Raw genomic sequence first — 26,271 nt, 5'->3', positions numbered from 1 at the left:
TTAAAGACACATAAATATAAGCTTTTGTTACAGATTTCTAACAACCTTTAAAATTGAACCAGCAATCAATGAAGATTTAAGACCGTTGGTGAAGTGTACAGGAAAGTACACTTCAACAACAGCCATGATCATACTAAATGGTGGAGCAGGTTCAACAGGCCATATGATCATCTCTTGCACCAAATATGTTCTTAATTTTTGTCAACCTTTGGTACACAGGCAGCACGGTGGCGCAGTGGGTTAGCCCTGCAGCCTCACAGCGCCGAGGTCCCAGGTTCGATCCCGGCTCTGGGTCACTGTCCATGTGGAGTTTGCACATTCTCCCCGTGTTTGCGTGGGTTTCGCCCCCACAACCCAAAGATGTGCAGAGTAGGTGGATTGGCCACGCTAAATTGCCTCTTAATTGGAAAAAAAATCAATCGGGTACTCTAAATTTATAAATTAAAATTTTTTTTTTTTTAAAATATAAAAAATGTTTAAAAACCTTTGGGGTTTCTCTATTACGTTCTAGGTTTAGTTTCGCTGAGCATATTTAGGGAGTAACGTATCTGCAGACAGAGATTGGAAAACCAGGATGGGATTGAACCAAAATTTTACAAGTTCTATTATTACATGCAAGTGTGACCTCCAGTGTTTCCAAGACGGGGACTGCAAGATCAACGACAGGGATACTTAATCTACACAGGCCAATCCCAGAGCATGCTTGATGCACCTTGGAAGTTGGATGTCCACCCACAATGGCAGGTCCTGATGATTACACAGAATTTATATTTTTCTGGGGGGGAAAATACTTCTGAGATACAAACTGAATTCCAGGCCCAGATCCAACCAAAGTAGACCTCATACCCCTTTGAGGCCAGCACACCTCGTCCCAAGGCCCAAACCGACAACTCACAACTCATTACCAGCTGTGCCTTTTAAGAAAATAGTGGACACATAGAAGATAGGAGCAGGAGGAGGCCTTTTGGCCCTTCAAGCCTGCTCCGCCATTTATCACGATCATGACTGATCATCCAGCTCAATAGCCTAATCCTGCTTTTTTCCCATAGCCTTTGATCCCAATCTCCCCAAGTGCTATATCCAGCCGCCTCTTGAATAGATTCAAAGTTTCAGCATCAACTAGTTCCTGTGGTAATCAATTCCACAGGCTCACCACTCTTTGTGTGAAGAATTGTCTCCTTATCTCTGTCCGAAATGATTTACCCTGAATCCTCAGGCTGTGACCCCTGGTTCTGGACACACCCATCATTGGTAACATCTTCCCTGCATTACCCTGTCTAGTCCTGTTAGAATTTTATAAGTCTCTATGAGATCCCCCCTCATTCTTCTGAACTCCAGCGAGAACAATCCCAACCTAGTCAATCTCTCCTCATATGACAGTCCCGCCATCCCTGGAATCAGTCTGGTAAACCTTCGCTGCACTTCCTCGAGAGCAAGAACATCCTTCCTCAAAGGAGACCAAAACTGCACACAATACTCCAAGTATGGCCTCACCAAGGCCCTGTACAGTAGAAAAACTTGCTCCTTCCCAACTGCCAAATACACACAAGGGTATTCAGAAGCTCAAAAGAATTGAGGATTGCCAGCAAGACCAGGTTCATCATTTGCCGTCGGGTTCCACTGGTCACCCACAGTTCAACTGGCAAAGTTCCTGAGGAACTTCATGGTTAATAGCTTACTGAATCTGACAAGTGCAATCCATGGAACCGTGAACACTGTTCAAAATAAAATAATTCACCAAGGAAACAAACATGCTTGACAAAGGTATATCCTTAAAGCTAAATTTACATTACCTTGAACGATAAGCTCAGCAAAATTCGATACACCAGAGCCTCTTTCAGACTGAGTTACACAGCGGTACAAATCTTGATTGTTCTTTTTCACTTCTTTCAATTTGAAGGATGCTGCAAACCGTCTGTGATTTATATTCTTGGTCTGAGAAACTGGTATGTCTTCCCCATTTCGCCTCTGGTCAACAGAAACATTAAAAATGTTACTATTTCTTATTGGACCCTGGATGAAATTAGAGAGCAACAGTTGCCAAATGTAAACAATACCACGTGTATTTAGCACATTTAATAGGCATCACATTTAAGAATCTCGAAGTAGAAACGTGTATTTCTAGATCTCTCTCACACACCAATTTTATTCTTTTGTAGTGTAGCCACCTAAATTGGCCAGCTCCCGATTTAAAATGGCGAACGGCAAAGGCTGATGGGAAAGTCAGCCAACATAGACAGAAACCAGCAGCTGCAGGTTTGCTGTGTATTTACCTCTGCAAAGGCCAGACAATATCGATACCAGTGACCATCACCATAACAATGTAGCAGCCATCTGCATACTGATGAGCAATCCCCGGGAACAATAAGTAACATTTTGGACACACAAAGCAAAGCCAGACTCCTCGGCGCCAGCAGGACCCAACACAAAGGAGGCGAACAAGCACCTCAAGACCGCCCATCGATCAGGGAACCGCTCCAGTATTGGAGAAAATTGAACCAAGCGATTGGGATAAAGTCCAATCACTTGGGACCAGGTACAGGGTCCGCCCCGAAAGGCGGGAAACCCCTGGGGACTATAAGAGTTAAGCCCCAAGTTCAAATCGGTCTCTCTTCAGCTCTCTTCACCTCCTCGTCCTGCCCGGGTCACCCAGCAACACGAACCAACATTGACCGTGACCGGTGCAGTGACCACCGAACAAAGTAAGCCTTAATTCAACGCTCGCTACGAGATAGGCATTCCTAGCTACCAATCCGTACCAACTTCGAATCCTGCAGACTCAGAACCCGAACAAAAGGCCATTTGTTCCCCTGACCTGGTGGGCCAGTCCGAAGTTAAGTATAGGCCTGTTAGTTGTAGAAGTAGCTTAGACGTAGAATTTGTGCATGAGTAGCGATTACTGTGTATAATAAATGTGCTTTGATTTGAATCTTACTAATCGGTGTATTGGGTTATTGATCATTACTTGGACTTGAACCTCGTGGCGCTATCATAAAGATACCTGGTGACTCGAGAGCAAAGGTAATAAAACAGAGCAATTGAACCAAGGAGAAAGTTAGCAACAGTAGCAAATGTTCAGTTATTTTTCATTTGGCTCCGGTTCACAACATGGTCATAGCGTCTGTGCACAAAGTTAACATCCCATCTAAAAGCGGACTCCGGGTCAGAAATTACGTTTTATTTCAATCGTTTGGAAACAAGACCAAGTTACTGTTTGGGCCATTATAAAAGTGTACTGTTTATGTTGCCTTTTATTATTTCAGGGACAGTGATTTCAACTAGAGCAGGAGCGAAAACAAACAATTGCCATTCCTGCCCCAAAAGATGATTTTGCATGCAATTATGGCCAGCTTTGGGCTTTAAAAAAAGCATCATTTATAAATGACAAATCTCCACATGGAGACACACTTCTGTCTCCACTCGGCCGACTTCCATTAAATAGCCTGACACTACTACTGTCTTTCCACAGAAAAGGTTATCCCAGCATGAAGCTTTCATGCCACTGCACCATTCCAGGCTTCCAGGAGATCCCTGTCACTTCAGCAGTCTGCAGCAAATATACACCAGGGAAGTAGCCTCTGCAAATTTGATGTCACACCTCACAAGCAGGTGAGAATCAAAATTGCGTTCTGACATGATTGATTCTTTATGCCCTTTGAACTTGGCCTAACAAGCCACCCAGTTGCAGAAACTCAAAAATTGAATTACCATCAGCCAACAGCAGTGTCATCCATCACGACCACTGAGAATGTCCTAAATCATTAAATAAGTTAAACACGCCATAAGTGGAGGCAGCAGAGTGACATCAACATTGACTCCAAATCTGTTGATTTCAGGCTTGACATCAGAAGGAAAAAAGTGTATGCAATTGAGGATGGCAGTACACACAATTAAGCAACAGGAGGACAGGGCTGCTCCATTTACAATATCACAAGCAAGTACAGGAGGAAAGTCTACGGTTTTTTCAAGTGATTTTAGCTCGAAGTTCTGAGTAGAACCTAGTCAAACTTTTCTAAATGCTCCGATCATCAGTCATGCCAGTGTCCAGCCAATTTAGCTCACTCCCAATGAAATCACAATGTGGCAGAATTTACTGGCTCAGCAATGGCTGACTGCTTGCACAGCCAAGCACGTCCCATATTAATATAACACTGGTAACTACCCAACAATGTCTAAGATTGCGCTGGTATTCCCGATCCATGTAAATTAGGCTAAGCAGTGAATGCCAGATAGTCATCTGATCGAGAATGTCACAGCTAACCGCCAGAAGGTTCTCATGTGACATTACCGTCATTACATGATTTGCAGGTCAGTAGTGTGCTAGAATTTATTCTTAAAAGTTTAAAATAACCCCTGAAATACATTATATATTCGAAACACTGCTCACTAATTCAACAGCATAGCAATGAATTAACATGATCCCTCTCAGAGTTCATGATCAGTTCAGTCTCTATAGTAATACACAGCTCCTGGCAATACTTACACCCTACCACACTGGTTCAAGAGACAAATCTTTTTACCCTTGGGCTGCTGTAACTGCACACAAGTTGCAATTCAATTACGGAATTGACATTTATATTCGAAAGCAGAATGAGAACAGATTTTTTTTTTTTTAATACCGCCTAAAGTTAGTAATTAAGTTTTCAGTTATAATTTAGTTTTTGACAGTCCGTCCTACCCTAGACCATTTCTTAATGTATTCCCTCAATGGCATGGTCCATGAGAACATACCATCAAATGTAACAGAGAAAGCACAGCTTTAGTAACATAGTCAGCGACTCAGTATTTTCAGTCGTGAATGAAGTTAACATTCCCTCTGGCATAGCATCTCAATCGCAGCTGTCAGAAACCATCACATACAAGTTTGCGCCTTTAGGTACCTGCTAACTTAGTCTAGAGCATAATACCAAATGTTCTGGACCTCTGTTGCCTTAACATTGAATTTCAAGGGTGGCAAGGTGGCGCACTGGTTAGCACTGCTGCCTCACGGCGCCGAGGACCTGGGTTCGATCCTGGCTCCGGGTCACTGACGATGGAATTTGCACATTCTCCCCGTGTCTGCCTGGGTCTCACCCCAACAATCCAAAGATGTGCAGGGTAGGTGGATTGGCCACGCTAAATTACCCCTTAATTGGAAAAAAAAATGAATTGGGTACTTTAAATTTATATAAAAAAAGAAGAAAAACCTTTGAATTTCACCCGCAAAGATGCTCAAATAACCTTGGTTTAAGTACATTTCAGTGTTCTGAATACACAGATGTGGTGCAACCAGCTTTTCGAAAAATGAAATTCAAAACATTTTTTTTTGCAAATACAAAAAATAACCCAGCTCGTCGATTACAAGATTCTTCACAGATCTCACCGCCAAACATTTATAAAAATGTTGTTATGTGTTCAAGCACTTGATAAGGTTTTTATTCCACGGTGAGTCATACTGGCTTTGCTCAATTAAACATTAAAATCAGATCAAATTTTTCAATATGTACGTTTTAGTTAAAACTAAAAAATTTTGGGGTCATATGTTTACTTCATCTTATGATGTTCAAAATGTGTGTGTAAAGAGAGAAGAAAAAGCTACAACATGCCAAATGGTGACACAATGGTTAGCACTGCTACCTCAGAGTGCCAGGTACCCGGATTGAATTCTGGCCTTGGGTAACTGTGTGGAATTTGCATTTTGGCCTGCATCTGCGTGGGTTTCAGGACAAGCGCGTGGGTCTAGTTAGGATGCTCTTTGAGGGTCAGTGCAGACTCAATGGGCTGAATGGCCTCCTCCCGCACTGTAGGGATTCTATGATGCAAAAAAACCCTGATATTTATTGGAGATGGCACATCTAATTGTTGTCAGGCAATTCTTCTCTCTTTTTAAAAAAAATGTATTAAGTTTTTTTCAAAATATTTTATATAATTCACATTACACACATTTAACTAAAAATCCCTCCCTCAACCCGAATACAATTCATAAACTAACTAACTACTACCCTGCCACCCCCTCCCCCCCCCTGGTTTTAGCTGCTGACTGAGGCTAGGTACTTAAAGTGAGATATGAATGGACGCCATCTCTTGTGAAATCCCTCCTCATTCTCTCAAGCTAAATTTAACCTTCTCTAGCCTCAGAAACTCCATTAAGTCTCTCAGCCATACTGAGGCACAGGGTGGAGCAACTGGCCTCCACACCCTACTAGGATCTGCCTCCTCGCCAGCAGCGAGCAAAAGGCAGAGACATTTGCCCCTCATGTCTGGAGCCCTGAATATGGCTCCCAGGGCACTATAATAATAATAATCTTTACTGTCACAAGCAGGCTTACATTCGCACTGCAATGAAGTTACTGTGAAAAGCCCCTCATCGCCACATTCCGGTGCCTGTTCGGGTACACTGAGGGAGAATTCAGAATGTCCAAATTATCTAACAGCATGTCTTTCGGGACTTGTGGGAGGGAACCGGAGCACCCGGAGGAAACCCACACAGACACAGGGAGACAGCCCAAGACAAACCTGGGAGCCTGGCGCTGTGAAGCAACAGTACTAACCACTGTGCTACAGTGCCGCCCACTAGGTTCTAGGTCCAACTATACCACTATCAACATGGTGCTAAAGATGCCCCAGAACTTCCTCAGTTTTAGGCACGACCAAAACATGTGCACGATAGGCTGGCCCCCTCCTGTCTTTTTTAATAAACTAGCATGTGCCGGTTTTGGAAAACATGTGCAGTGGAGCCGGCATGATTTTTGTTTCAAGACCCTGTTGCAAATGTGTTTCTTCTGCAAGGTCGGAGACACCATTTTGTGATGTATTGAACTGCAAGTAACCCAGGTAGTTTGGTTGGTTTTGTGATCAGCTGATTGGAGGATCAAAACAGTGGTGGCCAAGTCATCCAAATGACCCAAGCATGTTTTCAAAGAAAGGCCAGATAAATTATTCAGCACAATGTATTTCTGAAGTTCACATCCTCAAATTATTTTTTCTGCATTTTTACATTTTTCAATCTGGCCATTAGTTTTTCATGAATATTATTGCAAAATGAAACTATTTTCCATATGGGTCCAAATGCAGAACAGTTTTTAATTGCCATTCTTTATTTCATCAGTGATCTACGAAACGGTAATTTACCAGTTGTGCAATCAGCAATTTACCAAATGCTTCAAAAATTCAGTAACAAATGTTGTGGTTCTTCCAGAAATCATCAAATCAAACCAGTAACATAGATACATAGAAGACAGGAGCAGGAGGAAGCCTTTTGGCCCTTTGAGCCTGTTCCGCCATTTATCACGATCACGGCTGATCATCCAACTCAATAGCCTAATCCTGCTTTCTTCCCATCGCCTTTGATCCCATTCTCCCCAAGTGCTATATCTAGCCACTTCTTGAAAATATTCAATGTTTTAGCATCAACTACTTCCTGTGGAAATGAATTCCATAGGCTCACCACTCTTTGGGTGAAGAAATGTCTCCTCATTTCTGTCCGAAATGGTTTACCTGAATCTTCAGATTGTGGCCCCTGGTTCTGGACACACCCATCATTGGTAACATCATCCCTGCATCTATCATGTGTTGTCCTGTTAGAATTTTATAAGTCTCTATGAGATCCCCCCTTATTCTTCTGAACTCCAGCGAGAACAATCCTAACCTAGTCAATGTCTCCTCATATGACAGTCCCACCATCCCTGGAACACACCATCAGGAAGTACAACACCTGACCTTGTCATTTGACAAACCATTCATGAGGATCTCTGCCACTCCGCATACAAGGCAACAAAAAACATGAATTAAACTACCGTCTAGCTACGTAATATTTGGAAGTGGAAAAATTATCCGAACTCATGACTGGTAGTAATCTCAGGATTGCTACCAGTGCCACGAGCTAGTCAGAGTAGGAATGTCAGGATAGAGAGGATGAATACGTGGCTCGAGAGATGGTGCAAGAGGGAGGGATTCAAATTCCTGGGACATAGGAACCGGTTCTGGGGGAGGTGGGACCAGTACAAACCGGACGGTCTGCACCTGGGCAGGACTGGAACCGGTGTCCTAGGGGGGGGGGGGGGGGGGGGGGTGTTTGCTAGAGCTGTTGAGGAGAGTTTAAACTAATGTGGCAGGGGGATGGGAACCGATGCAGGAAGTTGGAAGGTAGTAAAACAGGGACAGAAACAAAAGGCAGTAAGGGGGAAAGTGTAAGGCAGAGAAGCCATAGTCAAAAATCAAAAAGGGCGACAGTACAAGGTACAGTGACTGAGGGGAGCTCAGTGAATAGGACCAGGAATACTAAAAGAAATAAAACGGGAAGTGAAAACATTAATGGTAAGCGACGCGGCAGGTTGTTACAGGAAGATATGGGTTCGACGACAAGGAAAAGTAGGAGAAAGGTTAAGAGGAAATATAACTTAGGAGAGGTTACTGATTGAGGTGTTAAGATTCAGAACAGAGGTAAAAAAGCCAACATAAGTGTACTTTACCTGAATGCTCGTAGTATTCGGAATAAGGTAAATGAGTTGATGGCACAAATCATTGTGAATGACTATGATTTAGTGGCCATGACTGAAACATAGTTAAAGGATGGTCACGACTGGGAGTTAAATATCCGAGGGCATCAAACTTTTCGGAAGGACAGAGTGGATGGTAAGGGAGGTGGAGTAGCTCTATTATTTAAGGATGGTATCCGGGCAACAGTAAGGGATGTCATCGGTGCTATGGAGGATAAGGTTGAATCCATTTGGGTGGAAATCAGGAATAGTAAGGTGAAAAAGTCACTGATAGGAGTAATCTATAGGCCACCAAATAGTAACATTATGGTGGGGCCGGCAATAAACAAAGAAATAACAGATGCATGTAGAAATGGTACAGCAGTTATCATGGAGGATTTTAATCTACATGTTGATTGGTTTAACCAGGTCGGTCAAGGAAGCCTTGAGGAGGAGTTTATAGAATGTATCCGCGATAGTTTCCTAGAACAGTATGTAATGGAACCTACGAGGGAACAAGCGGTCCTAGATCTGGTCCTGTGTAATGAGACAGGATTGATTCAGGATCTCATAGTTAGGGATCCTCTCGGAAGGAGCGATCACAATATGGTGGAATTTAAAATACAGATGGAGGGTGAGAAGGTAAAATCAAGCACTAGTGTTTTGTGCTTAAACAAAGGAGATTACAATGGGATGAGAGAAGAACTAGCTACGGTAGACTGGGAGCAAAGACTTTATAGTGAAACAGTTGAGGAACAGTGGAGAACCTTCCAAGTGATTTTTCACAGTGCTCAGCAAAGATTTATACCAACAAAAAGGAAGGACGGTAAAAAGAGGGAAAATCGACCGTGGATATCTAAGGAAATAAGGGAGAGTATCAAATTGAAGGAAAAAACATACAAAGTAGCAAAGGCTAGAGGACTGGGAAATCTATAGGGGGCAACAGAAAGCTATTAAAAAAGCTATAAAGAAGAGTAAGATAGATTATGAGAGTAAACTTGCTCAGAATATAAAAACAGATAGTAAAAGTTTCTACAAATACATAAAACAAAAAAGAGTGGCAAAGGGAAATATTGGTCCTTTAGAGGATGAGAAGGGAGATTTAATAATGGGAGATGAGGAAATGGCTGAGGAACTGAACAGGTTTTTTGGGTCGGTCTTCACAGTGGAAGACACAAATAACATGCCAGTGACTGATGGAAATGAGGCTATGACAGGTGAGGACCTTGAGAGGATTGTTATCACCAAGGAGGTAGTGATGGGCAAGCTAATGGGGCTAAAGGTAGACAAGTCTCCTGGACCTGATGGAATGCATCCCAGAGTGCTAAAAGAGATGGCTAGGGAAATTGCAAATGCACTAGTGATAATTTACCAAAATTCACTAGACTCTGGGGTGGTCCCGGCGGATTGGAAATTAGCAAACGTGACACCACTGTTTAAAAAAGGAGGTAGGCAGAAAGCGAGTAATTATAGGCCAGTGAGCTTAACTTCGGTAGTAGGGAAGATGCTGGAATCTATCATCAAGGAAGAAATAGCGAGGCATCTGGATGGAAATTGTCCCATTGGACAGACGCAGCATGGGTTCATAAAGGGCAGGTCGCGCCTAACTAATTTAGTGGAATTTTTTGAGGACATTAACAGTGCGGTAGATAACGGGGAGCCAATGGATGTGGTATATCTGGATTTCCAGAAAGCCTTTGACAAGGTGCCACACAAAAGGTTGTTGCATAAGATAAAGATGCATGGCGTTAAGGGGAAAGTAGTAGCATGGATAGAGGATTGGTTAATTAATAGAAAGCAAAGAGTGGGGATTAATGGGTGTTTCTCTGGTTGGCAATCAGTAGCTAGTGTTGTCCCTCAGGGATCAGTGTTGGGTCCACAACTGTTCACAATTTACATAGATGATTTGGAGTTGGGGGCCAAGGGCAATGTGTCCAAGTTTGCAGACGACACTAAGATAAGTGGTAAAGCAAAAAGTGCAGAGGATACTGGAAGTCTGCAGAGGGATTTGGATAGGCTAAGTGAATGGGCTAGGGTCTGGCAGATGGAATACAATGTTGACAAATGTGAGGTTATCCATTTTGGTAGGAATAACAGCAAAAGGGATTATTATTTAAATGATAAAATATTAAAACACACTGCTGTGCAGAGTGACCTGGGTGTGCTAGTGCATGAGTCGCAAAAAGTTGGTTTTCAGGTGCAACAGCTGATTAAGAAGGCAAATGGAATTTTGTCCTTCATTGCTAGAGGGATGGAGTTTAAGACTAGGGAGGTTCTGCTGCAATTGTATAAGGTGTTAGTGAGGCCACACCTGGAGTATTGTGTTCAGTTTTGGTCTCCTTACTTGAGAAAGGACGTACTGGCACTGGAGGGTGTGCAGAGGAGATTCACTAGATTAATCCCAGAGCTGAAGGGGTTGGATTACGAGGAGAGGTTGAGTAGACTGGGACTGTACTCGTTGGAATTTAGAAGGATGAGGGGGGATCTTATAGAAACATAAGATTATGAAGGGAATAGACAGGATAGATGCGGGCAGGTTGTTTCCACTGGCGGGTGAAAGCAGAACTAGGGGCATAGCCTCAAAATAAGGGGAAGTAGATTTAGGACTGTGTTCAGGAGGAACTTCTTCACCCAAAGGGTTGTGAATCTATTGAATTCCTTGCCCAGTGAAGCAGTAGAGGCTCCTTCATTAAATGTTTTTAAGATAAAGATAGATAGTTTTTTGAAGAATAAAGGGATTAAGGGTTATGGTGTCCGGGCCGGAAAGTGGAGCTGAGTCCACAAAAGATCAGCCATGATCTCATTGAATGGTGGAGCAGGCTCGAGGGGCCAGATGGCCTACTCCTGCTCCTAGTTCTTATGTTCTTATGTTCTTAACAATCCGTTGAGAAAGTGAGCAGAATGCAGAAATCATTGACAGCTTTCTCTGTTATGAGACAGATGAGAATACTGTGTCATTACTCACCTGTAGCCACAGCTTGTTATTCACTGTATCCCTGCCTGTAGCAATGCACTGAAATGTAGCATTTTGTCCTGCATTGACTTCCACATCTCCCAGCCGCAAAAAGTGAGGAGATTTATCTGTAAAACATTAACATTTTGACATGTTCATGGCAAAGGTTGTTTCAATTCGGATGTGTGTACCGGGTGCGGCACTATACTGCACTCGCTGCTTTAGTTTCATTGAAACATTCATGACACACAAAAGCAATCCTGTAAAATAAATACAACATGTATTCTTTAATTTGTTTAAACATTATCCATCTTTCAGCATAAAACCAATTCAAATTCAACCATACATAACCCTTTTCGCGGGTACACAGAATAAAACGAATCCTACTGCATATACAGTAATGGCACAGAGTAGTTAGCCAATTAAATGATGACTTGGGTCATCAGCAAGCTGTACCAACACCGTCCCCACCAGGAACACATGATTCTAAACGCTGGGTTTTTGACAGTGCTTTAATAAACAAAATGGCTCAATTCGTATTATTGCTTTTTTTAAATTGATAAACTCGTTTCACTTCTGTTTTCCAAATGTAGTCTTTGCTACATCTAGTTGTAAATGTGGGGGGGATAATTAATCCACTAACCACAGGAGGCAGCTCCATAAATGATGGGAATGGAGCGGTGGAAAGCCCAGCACGCCAATGCAAAATAAGAGGCTGAAGCATTTGCAACAATCTTCAGCAAGGAGTGACATGTTGGTGATCCATCTCACTCTCCTCCAGAGATCCCCAACATCACAAAACCAAGGAACGACAGACTGCAATGAATAGAGCAAAGACTATTGGCCCCAACAACAAACTAGCAGTAGTTCTGAGGGCCTGCACTTCAGAACTAACCAGGCCCATACCCAATAGTTCCAGTACAACTGCAACAATGGCACTTTCTGTCAATGTGGAAAATTGACTGGGTATGTGATGCCCACAAAAAAGGATCAAATCCCATCTCACTGATTACAGCCCTGTCAGCCTACTCTCAAATCATCAGAAGATGGTACTGACATGCTATCAAGCAGCACACTCAGAACAATAATCTAATCGGTGGTGATCAGGTTGAGTTCTGTCAGGATCACTCAGTTCCTGACCTCACTACAGCCTTGGACTAAATTGGACAGAAGAGTTGAATTCAAGATGGCGAAACAAGGCAGCATTTGAACACTTATGACATCAAAGAGTCTTAGCATAATTGAAGTTAATGCGAGGCAGGATAAAACTTTCAACTGGTTGGGGTCATGCCGAGCACAAAGAAAGATGGTTATTGGAACCCAACTATTTTAGTCCAAGGACATTGTTGCAAGAGTTCCTCAGGGTGGTGTCCTAAACCCAAACATCTTTAGCTGACCTTCCCTCTTATATAAGGCAAAATGTGGGGCACTGATGATAGCACTGTGTTCAGTACCATTCATAACTCCTCAGATGCTGGAACAGTTTTACACTGCATGCAGCAATACTTGGACAACATTCAGGCTTAAGCTAATAAATTACAAGAATCATTTGCACCACAGGAAGAAAGAACTGAAGGCACTGTAGCGAGGTTTGCAGAGATACAAAGAGGGACAGGTAATATTGTGGAAGCAAGAGGGCTGCAGAAGGAGAGTGGGCAAAGAAGTGGCAGATGAAATACAATGTGGAAAAACGTGAGATTATGCACTTTGGAAGGAGGAATTTGGCAGAGACTGTTTTCTAAATGGGGAAATGCTTCGGAAAGCAGAAGCACAAAGGGACTTGGGTGTCCTGGTTCACGATTCGCTTAACGTTCACGTGCAGGTTCAGTCGGCAGTTAGGAAGGCAAATGCAATGTTAGCATTCATGTCAAAAGGGCTAAACTACAAGATCAGTGTTGTACCTCTGAGGCTGTATAAGGCTCTGGTCAGACCCCATTTGGAGTATTGTGAGCAGTTTTGGGCCCCGTATCTAAGGAAGGATGTGCTGGCCTTGGAACAGGTACAGAGGAGGTTCACAAGAATGATCCCTGGAATGAACAGCTTGTCATATGAGGAACGGTTGAGGACTCTGGGTCTGTACTCGTTGGAGTTTAGAAGGATGAGGGGGGATCTTATTGAAACTTACAGGATACTGTGAGGCCTGAATAGGGTGGTCGTGAGGAGGATGCTTCCACTTGTAGGAAAAACTAGAAACAGAGGGCACAATCTCAGACTAAAGAGACAATCCATTAAAACAGAGAATCTTTTCAGCCAGAGGGTGGTGAATCTGTGGAACTCTTTGCCGCAGAAGGCTGTGGTGGCCTTTAAGACAGAGATAAATAGATTCTTGATTAATAAGGGGATCATGGGTTATGGGGAGAAGGCAGGAGAATGGGAATGAGAAAAATATCAGCCATGATTTAATGGCAGAGCAGACTCGATGGGCCGAGTGGCCTAATTCTGCTTCTATGACTTATGGTCTAATAGGAGTGCCAGGCAATAACCGTCATTATGATACACGTAGAGGACTTCCGGGTGCGGCTATGCAGAGCTCGGTCGCATATTCGGTAGCTCCCACTTGGAACGGACTTTTGGGCTCTTTTACAGGGCCCCCACGGCATTTGTTTGACATTTCCCGGTGTGGCAAGAAGACTGCAACATTCCCCTGACAGTGTCCCCCAGGAATGTTATGTCTTTTGGCTACCAGACCCGGCAGAAACAGTAAAAGATTTGGCTGCAACAGGATAAACAGGGCCTCTTCCAGCATGCAGGCGGGGGAAGGGCAAGCTTAAAGCTGCAAACTGACCTGAGGGCCTTTATCAAAAGTGAATTCTAACAGCAGAGGGAACAACTGTGAAAAGATCTCACCAAGGCCACTGAAGAAGCGGGGACGAGGCTTCCGGTGGCAGCCATGGAGGAGTAGGTCGGGCATTCGGCAGCTCCCGTCTGAAACGGACTCTGAGACCTTTTTCAGGAGTTTCCACAGACATTTTGGGGCAGATTGGTGAAGCGAACACTGCCAAAAGGCTTCCCTCTCGAGACTTCCGGTTGCGGCTATGCGGAGCTAAGTCGCACATTCCGCGGCTCCCGCAAAAACTGACTTTTGGGCTCTTTTCAGGGCCCCCAAGGGCACTTTTTCGACATTTCCCGGTGTGGGAAGGAGTTAATAATAGCTCCCCGTCAGTATATGGCTTTAACTAGGAGCGGGGTGACAAAAAAAGGTGGTGGTGGACCAGAAGAAGGGAGGGAAGAAGGACAAAATGGCGGCGGGCGGAGACCAGGCAGCGTGGAGGCAGTGGGCGGAGGAGCAACAGGAGGGTATCCAGTGCTGCCTCAGAGAGGTTAAAACGGACCTGCTAGAGCCGATGAAGGCTTCTATTGATAAGCTGCTGGAGACACAGACGGCCCAGGGGGTGGCGATCCGAGAGGCTCAACAAAAGATCTCTGACAATGTGGACAAGATCTTAGGCCTGGCAGTAAAGGTGGAGGCGCACGAGGCGCTCCACAAGAAATGGCAGGAGCGGTTCGAGGAGATGGAGAATCGGTCGAGGCGGAAGAATCTGCGGATTCTGGGCCTCCCGGAGGGGCCGGACGTGGGGGCCTATGTGGTCACCATGTTAAACTCGCTGATGGGAGCAGGGTCCTTCCAGGGGCCCCTGGAGCTGGAAGGGGCCCATACAGTGTTGGCGAGGAGGCCCAGGGCTAACGAGCCTCCGCGGGCGGTGCTGGTGCGGTTCCGGTTCCATCGGTTCGTCGATCGGGAGTGTGTGCACAAGTGGGCCAAGAAGGAGAGGAGCAGCAGGTGGGAGAACGCGGAGGTTCGGATATATCAGGACTGGAGTGCGGAGGTGGCGAAGAGGGCCGGGTACAATCGAGCGAAGGCGCTGCTGCACAGGAAGGGGGTGAAGCTTGGCATGTTGCAGCCGACGCGACTGTGGGTTACCTACAAGGACCGGCACCATTATTTTGAGTCTCCGGAGGATGCGTGGGCCTTTGTTCAGGCCGAGAAGCTGGACATAGACTGAGGGTCGGGATGGGCGATTGGGGACTGCGGTGGATATGTTATGCCTATTTTTGGTTCGGGGGGGGGGGGGGAGGGGGGGGCCTTTGCATTGTTTTGGGTTTCTTTTTCTCTGTGTTTTTCTATTTCGGGTTGGGCACTGTTTTGGTTGGTGGCGGCGCCTGGTAGGTGGAGAGCGCGGGATTTTTTCCCGCGCCGAAGACTGGGGGGGGGGGGCGGGACCGGGCGGGGAAGCGAGGATTGTTTCCCGCGCTTAGAACGGAGGGGGAGAGCCTGTGAATGGGGAGCGGGAGAGGAGGGTGTGCCACACAATGGGAGGAGTCGAAGGGGAGGCAGGACTGGCCGGAGTCAGCAGGAATCAGCTGACTTGCGGAAGTGCAATGGGGGGAGTAAACCAACTAGGATGGGTCCCAGCCGGGGGTGGGGGGCGGGTGGGGGGGGAATCGAGTTGCGGCTGCTAAGATCACGGAGGAGCTGGAATGAGTGGGGTGGGTCGAGACGGGCGTATGCCGCTGTGGGGAACGGGCCGGGTGTGGGGTGCGGACGCGTGGCTGGCCGAGGAGGGGTCATGGCTAGTCGGCGGGGGAGGGGGGCGGGTAGCCCCCTGATCCGGCTGATAACCTGGAATGTAAGGGGACTGAATGGGCCGGTTAAGCGTGCCCGCGTGTTCGCGCACCTGAAGGGGCTCAAGGCGGATGTGGTTATGCTCCAGGAGACACACCTGAAAGTGGCAGACCAGTTAAGACTGAGGAAAGGGTGGGTAGGTCAGGTGTTTCACTCGGGGCTAGATGCCAAAAATCGAGGGGTGGCGATCTTGGTGGGAAAGAAGGTGTTATTCGAGGCGTCGAGCATTGTGGCAGATAATGGCGGTAGGTACATAATGGTAAGTGGTAAGTTGCAGGGAGAGAGGGTGGTACTGGTCAATGTGTATGCTCCGAACTGGGACGATGCGGGTTTTATGCGGCGTATGTTGGGTCGGATCCCAGACTTGGAAGTGGGGGGCCTGATAATGGGGGGAGACTTTAACACGGTGTTGGATCCTGCACTGGATCGCTCCAGGTCTAGGACGGGTAGGAAGCCGGCGGCGGCTAGAGTGTTGAGGGGATTTATGGACCAAATGGGAGGGGTGGACCCTTGGAGATTTGCAAGGCCGGGGGTTAGGGAATTTTCATTCTTCTCACATGTCCATAAGGCTTATTCTCGAATCGACTTTTTCATTTTGAGTAAGGCGCTGATAGCGAGAGTAGAAGATACCGAGTATTCGGCAATAGCCATTTCAGACCACGCCCCGCATTGGGTGGACTTGGAGATGGGGGAGGAAAGGGACCAGCGCCCGCTGTGGCGCTTGGAGGTGGGGCTGTTGGCGGACGGGGAGGTGAGCGAGCGGGTCCGAGGAAGTATAGAGAGGTACTTGGAGACCAATGACAACGGGGAGGTCAGAGTGGGGATGGTATGGGAGGCACTGAAGGTGGTGGTGAGGGGAGAGCTGATCTCCATCAGGGCCCACAAGGAGCGGAGGAAGCGGGGGGGAGAGGGAGAGGCTGGTGGGGGAGATGGTGAGGGTTGACAGGAGGTATGCGGAAGAACCCGAGGAAGGATTATTGTGGAAGAGGCGCAGCCTCCAGGCCGAATTCGACCTGGTGACCACCAGGAAGGCGGAGGTGCAGTGGAGGAAGGCCCAGGGGGCGGTCCACGAGTATGGGCAAAAGGCAAGCCGGATGCTGGCGCATCAGCTTTGGAAGCGGGACGCAGCTAGGGAGATCGGGGGAGTTAAGGACAGGGGAGGGAGTGTGGTGCGGAGTGGGGTTGGCATCAATGGGCTCTTCAGGGACTTCTACGAGGAATTGTACCGATCCGAGCCCCCACGGGAGGGAGGGAGGGATGGGCCGTTTCATGGACCAATTGAGGTTTCCAAAGGTGGAAGAGGGGCTGGTGGCGGGACTGGGGGCCCCGATTGGGATGGAGGAGCTGATCAAAGGGATAGGAAGCATGCAGGCGGGGAAGGCATCGGGGCCGGATGGTTTCCCGGTCGAGTTCTATAAAAAATATCTGAACCTGTTGGGCCCGCTGTTAGTTAGGACCTTCAATGAGGCAAGGGATGGGGGGGGGGGGCTTTACCCCCGACGATGTCCCGGGCACTGATCCCCTTGATCCTGAAGCGGGACCAGGATCCCCTGCAATGTGGGTCTTACAGACCGATTTCCTTGCTAAATGTAGATGCCAAGGTGCTGGCGAAGGTCTTAGCCACGAGGATTGAGGATTGTGTGCCTCAGATCATCCATGAAGACCAGACGGGGTTTGTGAAGGGGAGACAGTTGAACACGAATGTGCGGAGACTTTTGAACGTTATCATGATGCCGGCGAGGGAGGGGGAGGCGGAGATAGTGGTGGCGATGGACGCTGAGAAAACCTTTGATAGGGTAGAGTGGGGGTACCTGTGGGAGGTGCTGAAGAGGTTCGGGTTTGGGAGGGGTTTGTCAGGTGGGTTAGGGTGTTGTATGAGGTCCCGATGGCGAGTGTGGCCTCAAATAGGAGGTCCGAGTACTTTCGGTTGCACTGAGGGATGAGACAGGGTTGTCCCCTGTCCCCCCTGCTCTTCGCACTGGCGATTGAACCCCTGGCTATGGCACTGAGAGAGTCGAGGAACTGGAGGGGGTTGGTGCGGGGTGGGGAGGAGCATAGGGTGTCGCTTTACGCGGACGACCTGCTGCTGTATGTGGCGGACCCGGTAGGAGGAATGCCAGAGGTAATGAGGATCCTTAGGGAATTCGGGGACTTTTCGGGGTACAAGCTCAATATGGGGACGAGCGAGCTGTTCGTAGTTCAGCTAGGGGACCAGGAGAGGGGGATTGGCGAGCTCCCACTAAAAAGGGCGGACAGGAGCTTCAGATATTTGGGGGTCCAGGTGGCCAGGAGCTGGGGGGGTCATGCATAGGCTTAACTTTACAAGGCTGATGGAGCAAATGGAGGAGGAGTTCAAGAGGTGGGACGCGTTGCCGCTGTCCCTGGCGGGTAGGGCGCAGTCAATCAAAATGACGGTGCTCCAGAGGTTTTTGTTCCTGTTCCAGTGCCTCCCCGTGTTTATCCCGAAGGCTTTTTTCAGGCGGGTTAACAGGAGTATAATGGGGTTTGTGTGGGAACGAGGGACTCCGAGGGTGAGAAGGGTGTTCCTGGAGCGGAGTAGAGATAGGGGGGGGGGGGGGGGCTTGCGCTGCCCAACCTCTTGTGGGTACTACTGGGCCGCCAATGCGACAATTTTGCTCAAGTGGGTGATGGAGGGGGAGGGGGCTGCATGGAAGAGGCTGGAGACGGCGTCCTGTGTGGGTACGAGTCTGGGGGCGCTGGCAACGGCGCCGCTGCCGCTCCCTCCAAGGAGGTATACCACGAGCCCGGTGGTGGTGGCGGCCCTCAAAATTTGGGGGCAGTGGAGGCGGCATGGGGGGGGGGGGGGGGGGAAGAGTTAGGGCCTCGGCGTGAACCCCATTACGGGGGAACCACCGGTTCGCCCCAGGAAGAACAGGTGGAGGGTTTTCGTGGTGGCACAGGGCAGGCATACTAAAGTTGGGGGACCTGTTTGTGGACGGGAAGTTCGCAAGCTTGGGTGAGCTGGAGGAGAAGTACGGGCTCCCCCCCAGGGAACACCTTCAGGTACTTACAGGTAAGGGCGTTTGCCAGACGGCAGGTGGTGGAATTCCCACGGCTACTGCCACACACAGTACAGGACAGGGTGCTCTCGGGGGGGGGGGTGGGTCGGAGTGGGGAAGATCTCGGAAACTTACCAGGTGATGCAGGAGGAGGAGGAGGCCTCGATGGTGGAGTTGAAAAGTAAGTGGGAGGAGGAGTTGGGAGAGGAGATCGAAGAGGGGACGTGGGCAGATGCCCTAGGGAGGGTGAATTCTTCCTCTTCATGCGCGAGGCTCAGCCTCATACAGTTTAAGGTGCTGCACAGGGCACACATGACCAGGACAAGGATGAACAGGTTCTTTGGGGGTGAGGACAGGTGTGTTAGGTGCTCAGGGAGCCCAGCAAATCACACCCATATGTTCTGGGCATGCCCACGCTGGAGGAATTTTGGAAGGGCGTAGCGAGGACGGTGTCGAGGGTGGGAGGATCCTGGGTCAGACCGGGCTGGGGGCTCGCAATATTTAGGGTGGCAGAGGAGCCGGGAGTGCAGGAGGTGAGAGAGGCCGGAATTCTGGCCTTTGCGTCCCTGGTAGCCCGGCGAAGGATTCTCCTTCAGTGGAAAGATACGAGGCCCCCAAGCGTGGAATCTTGGATCAGCGATATGGCAGGGTTCATTAAATTGGAGAGGGTGAAATTCGCCTTGAGAGGGTCGGTACAAGGGTTCTTTAGGCGGTAGCAACCGTTCTTAGACTTTCTGGCAGAACGATAGACATTGGTCAATGGCAGCAGCAGCTCGGAGGGTGGGGGGGGGTTTACTTATTTTTGTTTATGTTATTTACAGTGGAAGGGTCTGAGGGGGTGTACATACACCTGCTGTCTTAAGTCGGGGTGTTGATGTTCATTTATTATTTAGGTATGGGGGGGGGTTGCTTTTTTACATTGTGTTTTGTACTTAACCCTGTTGGGTTCTTTTTTCTTTCTCATTTTGTTATTGATATTTTATGAAAACCTTTAATAAAATTTATTTTTAATTAAAAAAATGATACACAGAGACCAATAACCTTTAAAATATACAAGTTTCCAGGGACTGACAGAAAGATTTGAAGTTTTAAGACATTTACCACAACAAATTAATTAACAACTTTGACTAACCACTATTTTGTAGAAAAGATCCCTATTCCACTCGCCCCTCCCCGCTCTGCACACAACTTTTAACATGACCGACAATCATCCGCCATGGATATAATTTATGCTGACCCTTCGTGAACACTTCATTCTCCTGGAACCAGTCCACTCCCCATCGTCTGCTTCCTTTCCTCTTTCCAACCAGGGAACTTCTAATCCCAGGACTGACTTTCACTGTGGGGTTAGCCTGGAGGTTCCTTCCTCTAGCTAAAGCTAGGCACAATTTTCAGCCTCGCTGAAACCCTGAAGAATTGACTTCAAATTCTGAGTGAACAATAATCAACATTTTATCAGCTCCAGGTGCAGATCTGGCTACATCGATAACTCTGCTTTCTCGGATTCTTGCAGACTGATTTGTCTCTGATCAGGTTCAGTGATATTTTAGCAAACCTATAACCTGATACAACAATGTTTTTTTTAATAGGACTTTTCCTGTCTCACAGCTCGTCTTCTTGACAGTGAATCACATGGGCTTTGTATCCAGATAGAAATAATTAGCCATTCTCTAGCCACGCAACTCCATTCCATCTTGGAATTAAAACTAAACAGTTTATGATATAATCATTTATAAAACTTGAATTCCTAAAACCTCCCTGCGAGACTTGGAAGACCAACAGTCCACTCACAGACAGCACAGATGGTCTTACAATGTTCACAGCTGTGAAGATGTAGCAGCTTCTCAGCAATCCTTTGACTTTCTCAGCAAGTGTCTGGCTTGGGCTCCTCTTAGTCCCATATAAACCCCATTATTTTGGCGGAATGAATTCAGAAGTCACATGACCCCCTTCATTCCCCCATCTTTGCTTAAATTAAAGAGTGTCCCAAAAAATCTTATTACCTTTCCATTTGTAATACCATCACCAACAACGGAGAATGCCCATTAAGTGTCAATAGCATTACCATCATTGAATCACCCTAGGACTCACCATTGACCAGAAACAACTGCATGAGCCACCTAAATACTATAGTTACAAAAAAAATTCAGATCGAGAAATCCTGCTGTGAGTAAATCACTCCCGTCTCCCCCAAATTACTCGATCTATTCTACAAGTTTCAAGAGTGTCACCCACTTGCTTGGGAGAGTACAGCTCCAACAAGGCTCAAGAAGCTCGACACAGACAAGGACAAAGCAACTCGCTTGACTATCATCCCAACCAACATCCTAAATATTCATTCCCTTCACCACCAGCACATGTGGTGCACCAGATGTACGAGAGAGTTGAGCATAGGTGCTGGGGAGGGGGGGGGGGAAGAGAGAGAGAGAGAGAGGATTGGAGAGAGAGAGAGAGAGAGAGAGAGGGGGGAGGGAAAGAGAGGGGAGAGAAGAGGGAGAGAGAGAGAGATGGGTAGAGAATGGGGCAGAGGTGCAGAGAGAGGGACAGAGAGAGGGAGAGAGAGAGAGGGGGCAGAGAGGGGGGCAGAGAGGGGGGCAGAGAGGGGGCAGAGAGGGGGGGCAGAGAGGGGGGGCAGAGAGGGGGGGCAGAGAGGGGGGGCAGAGAGGGGGGGCAGAGAGGGGGGGCAGAGAGGGGGGGGCAGAGAGGGGGGGGCAGAGAGAGGGGCAGAGAGAGGGGCAGAGAGAGGGGCAGAGAGAGGGGCAGAGAGAGGGGCAGAGAGAGGGGCAGAGAGAGGGGCAGAGAGAGGGGCAGAGAGAGGGGCAGAGAGAGGGGCAGAGAGAGGGGCAGAGAGAGGGGCAGAGAGAGGGGCAGAGAGAGGGGCAGAGAGAGGGGCAGAGAGAGGGGCAGAGAGAGGGGCAGAGAGAGGGGCAGAGCGAGAGGGGGGGACAGAGCGAGAGGGGGGGACAGAGCGAGAGGGGGGGACAGAGCGAGAGGGGGGGACAGAGCGAGAGGGGGGGACAGAGCGAGAGGGGGGGACAGAGCGAGAGGGGGGGACAGAGCGAGAGGGGGGGACAGAGCGAGAGGGGGGGAACAGAGCGAGAGGGGGGGACAGAGCGAGAGGGGGGGACAGAGCGAGAGGGGGGGACAGAGCGAGAGGGGGGGACAGAGCGAGAGGGGGGGACAGAGCGAGAGGGGGGGACAGAGCGAGAGGGGGGGACAGAGCGAGAGGGGGGGACAGAGCGAGAGGGGGGGACAGAGCGAGAGGGGGGGACAGAGCGAGAGGGGGGGACAGAGCGAGAGGGGGGGACAGAGCGAGAGGGGGGGACAGAGCGAGAGGGGGGGACAGAGCGAGAGGGGGGGACAGAGCGAGAGGGGGGGACAGAGCGAGAGGGGGGGACAGAGCGAGAGGGGGGGACAGAGCGAGAGGGGGGGACAGAGCGAGAGGGGGGGACAGAGCGAGAGGGGGGGACAGAGCGAGAGGGGGGGACAGAGCGAGAGGGGGGGACAGAGCGAGAGGGGGGGACAGAGCGAGAGGGGGGGACAGAGCGAGAGGGGGGGACAGAGCGAGAGGGGGGGACAGAGCGAGAGGGGGGGACAGAGCGAGAGGGGGGGACAGAGCGAGAGGGGGGGACAGAGCGAGAGGGGGGGACAGAGCGAGAGGGGGGGACAGAGCGAGAGGGGGGGACAGAGCGAGAGGGGGGGACAGAGCGAGAGGGGGGGACAGAGCGAGAGGGGGGGACAGAGCGAGAGGGGGGGACAGAGCGAGAGGGGGGGACAGAGCGAGAGGGGGGGACAGAGCGAGAGGGGGGGACAGAGCGAGAGGGGGGGACAGAGCGAGAGGGGGGGACAGAGCGAGAGGGGGGGACAGAGCGAGAGGGGGGGACAGAGCGAGAGGGGGGGACAGAGCGAGAGGGGGGGACAGAGCGAGAGGGGGGGACAGAGCGAGAGGGGGGGACAGAGCGAGAGGGGGGGACAGAGCGAGAGGGGGGGACAGAGCGAGAGGGGGGGACAGAGCGAGAGGGGGGGACAGAGCGAGAGGGGGGGACAGAGCGAGAGGGGGGGACAGAGCGAGAGGCGGGTAGAGAGCAGGCGGGTAGAGAGCAGGCGGGTAGAGAGCAGGCGGGTAGAGAGCAGGCGGGTAGAGAGCAGGCGGGTAGAGAGCAGGCGGGTAGAGAGCAGGCGGGTAGAGAGCAGGCGGGTAGAGAGCAGGCGGGTAGAGAGCAGGCGGGTAGAGAGCAGGCGGGTAGAGAGCAGGCGGGTAGAGAGCAGGCGGGTAGAGAGCAGGCGGGTAGAGAGCAGGCGGGTAGAGAGCAGGCGGGTAGAGAGCAGGCGGGTAGAGAGCAGGCGGGTAGAGAGCAGGCGGGTAGAGAGCAGGCGGGTAGAGAGCAGGCGGGTAGAGAGCAGGCGGGTAGAGAGCAGGCGGGTAGAGAGCAGGCGGGTAGAGAGCAGGCGGGTAGAGAGCAGGCGGGTAGAGAGCAGGCGGGTAGAGAGCAGGCGGGTAGAGAGCAGGCGGGTAGAGAGCAGGCGGGTAGAGAGCAGGCGGGTAGAGAGCAGGCGGGTAGAGAGCAGGCGGGTAGAGAGCAGGCGGGTAGAGAGCAGGCGGGTAGAGAGCAGGCGGGTAGAGAGCAGGCGGGTAGAGAGCAGGCGGGTAGAGAGCAGGCGGGTAGAGAGCAGGCGGGTAGAGAGCAGGCGGGTAGAGAGCAGGCGGGTAGAGAGCAGGCGGGTAGAGAGCAGGCGGGTAGAGAGCAGGCGGGTAGAGAGCAGGCGGGTAGAGAGCAGGCGGGTAGAGAGCAGGCGGGTAGAGAGCAGGCGGGTAGAGAGCAGGCGGGTAGAGAGCAGGCGGGTAGAGAGCAGGCGGGTAGAGAGCAGGCGGGTAGAGAGCAGGCGGGTAGAGAGCAGGCGGGTAGAGAGCAGGCGGGTAGAGAGCAGGCGGGTAGAGAGCAGGCGGGTAGAGAGCAGGCGGGTAGAGAGCAGGCGGGTAGAGAGCAGGCGGGTAGAGAGCAGGCGGGTAGAGAGCAGGCGGGTAGAGAGCAGGCGGGTAGAGAGCAGGCGGGTAGAGAGCAGGCGGGTAGAGAGCAGGCGGGTAGAGAGAGCAGGCGGGTAGAGAGAGCAGGCGGGTAGAGAGAGCAGGCGGGTAGAGAGAGCAGGCGGGTAGAGAGAGCAGGCGGGTAGAGAGAGCAGGCGGGTAGAGAGAGCAGGCGGGTAGAGAGGGGAGGCGGTAGAGAGGGGAGGCGGTAGAGAGAGCAGGCGGTAGAGAGAGAGCAGGTGGGTAGAGAGCAGGTGGGTAGAGAGAGAGCAGGTGGGTAGCGAGAGAGCAGGTGGGTAGCGAGAGAGCAGGTGGGTAGCGAGAGCAGGTGGGTAGCGAGAGCAGGAGGGTAGAGAGAGAGCAGGAGGGTGGAGAGAGAGCAGGTGGGTAGAGCGAGAGCAGGTGGGTAGAGCGAGAGCAGGTGGGTAGAGCGAGAGCAGGTGGGTAGAGCGAGAGCAGGTGGGTAGAGAGAGAGCAGGTGGGTAGAGAGAGAGCAGGTGGGTAGAGAGAGAGCAGGTGGGTAGAGAGAGAGCAGGTGGGTAGAGAGAGAGCAGGTGGGTAGAGAGAGAGCAGGTGGGTAGAGAGAGGTGGATCGAGAGAGAGCCGGTGGATCGAGAGAGAGCAGGTGGATAGAGAGAGAGCAGGTGGGTAGAGAGAGAGCAGGTGGGTAGAGAGAGAGCAGGTGGGTAGAGAGAGAGCAGGTGGGTAGAGAGAGAGCAGGTGGGTAGAGAGAGAAAGTGGGTAGAGAGAGAGCAGGTGGGTAGAGAGAGAGCAGGTGGGTAGAGAGAGAGCAGGTGGGTAGAGAGAGAGCAGGTGGGTAGAGAGATCAGGTGGGTAGAGAGAGAGGTGGTGGGTAGAGAGTGCAGGTGGGTAGAGAGTGCAGGTGGGTAGAGAGTGCAGGTGGGTAGAGAGAGAGCAGGCGGGTAGAGAGCAGGCGGGTAGAGAGCAGGCGGGTAGAGAGCAGGCGGGTAGAGAGCAGGCGGGTAGAGAGCAGGCGGGTAGAGAGCAGGCGGGTAGAGAGAGCAGGCGGGTAGAGAGAGCAGGCGGGTAGAGAGAGCAGGCGGGTAGAGAGAGCAGGCGGGTAGAGAGAGCAGGCGGGTAGAGAGAGCAGGCGGGTAGAGAGGGGAGGCGGTAGAGAGGGGAGGCGGTAGAGAGAGCAGGCGGTAGAGAGAGAGCAGGTGGGTAGAGAGCAGGTGGGTAGAGAGAGAGCAGGTGGGTAGCGAGAGAGCAGGTGGGTAGCGAGAGAGCAGGTGGGTAGCGAGAGCAGGTGGGTAGCGAGAGCAGGAGGGTAGAGAGAGAGCAGGAGGGTGGAGAGAGAGCAGGTGGGTAGAGCGAGAGCAGGTGGGTAGAGCGAGAGCAGGTGGGTAGAGCGAGAGCAGGTGGGTAGAGCGAGAGCAGGTGGGTAGAGAGAGAGCAGGTGGGTAGAGAGAGAGCAGGTGGGTAGAGAGAGAGCAGGTGGGTAGAGAGAGAGCAGGTGGGTAGAGAGAGAGCAGGTGGGTAGAGAGAGAGCAGGTGGGTAGAGAGAGGTGGATCGAGAGAGAGCCGGTGGATCGAGAGAGAGCAGGTGGATAGAGAGAGAGCAGGTGGGTAGAGAGAGAGCAGGTGGGTAGAGAGAGAGCAGGTGGGTAGAGAGAGAGCAGGTGGGTAGAGAGAGAGCAGGTGGGTAGAGAGAGAAAGTGGGTAGAGAGAGAGCAGGTGGGTAGAGAGAGAGCAGGTGGGTAGAGAGAGAGCAGGTGGGTAGAGAGAGAGCAGGTGGGTAGAGAGATCAGGTGGGTAGAGAGAGAGGTGGTGGGTAGAGAGTGCAGGTGGGTAGAGAGTGCAGGTGGGTAGAGAGTGCAGGTGGGTAGAGAGAGAGCACGTGGGTAGAGAGAGCAGGTGGGTAGAGAGAGAGCGAGCAGGTGGGTAGAGAGAGCGGGTAGGTAGAGAGAGAGAGCGGGTAGAGAGAGAGCGGGTCGAGAGAAAGCGGGTAGAGAGAAAGAACGAGTAGAGAGAGAGAACGGGTAGAGAGAACGGGTAGAGAGCGCGTGTAGAGAGAGAGCGGGTAGAGAGAGAGCGGGTAGAGAGAGAGCGGGTAGAGAGAGAGAGCGGGTAGAGAGCGAGCGGGTAGAGAGAGCGGATAGAGAGAGCGGATAGAGAGAGCGGATAGAGAGCGAGTATAGAGAGAGCGGGTAGCGAGAGAGAGCGGGTAGCGA

The 26,271-nt window shown here is 50.4% G+C and overlaps 1 protein-coding gene across 3 annotated transcripts in view; it reads right to left on the bottom strand.

Moving 5' to 3' along the window:
* Positions 1 to 26,271, bottom strand: part of ptprk (protein tyrosine phosphatase receptor type K) — an 877,717-nt gene that overhangs the window by 516,946 nt on the left and 334,500 nt on the right. For all 3 annotated transcript variants that reach the window (XM_072499228.1, XM_072499225.1, XM_072499226.1), the window contains exons 5-6: positions 11,422 to 11,537; positions 1,794 to 1,968 (exon numbers count right to left, since the gene is read on the bottom strand). In XM_072499228.1, coding sequence (XP_072355329.1) covers positions 1,794 to 1,968; positions 11,422 to 11,537 — 291 coding nt within the window. The remainder of the gene's footprint in view (positions 1 to 1,793; positions 1,969 to 11,421; positions 11,538 to 26,271) is intronic.

Source organism: Scyliorhinus torazame, chromosome 4, assembly GCF_047496885.1.
Source record: "Scyliorhinus torazame isolate Kashiwa2021f chromosome 4, sScyTor2.1, whole genome shotgun sequence".
In the NCBI taxonomy this organism is placed as follows: domain Eukaryota; kingdom Metazoa; phylum Chordata; class Chondrichthyes; order Carcharhiniformes; family Scyliorhinidae; genus Scyliorhinus; species Scyliorhinus torazame.
Note: the sequence above shows the minus strand (reverse complement) of the source record. Positions and strands in the feature narration are given on the sequence as shown.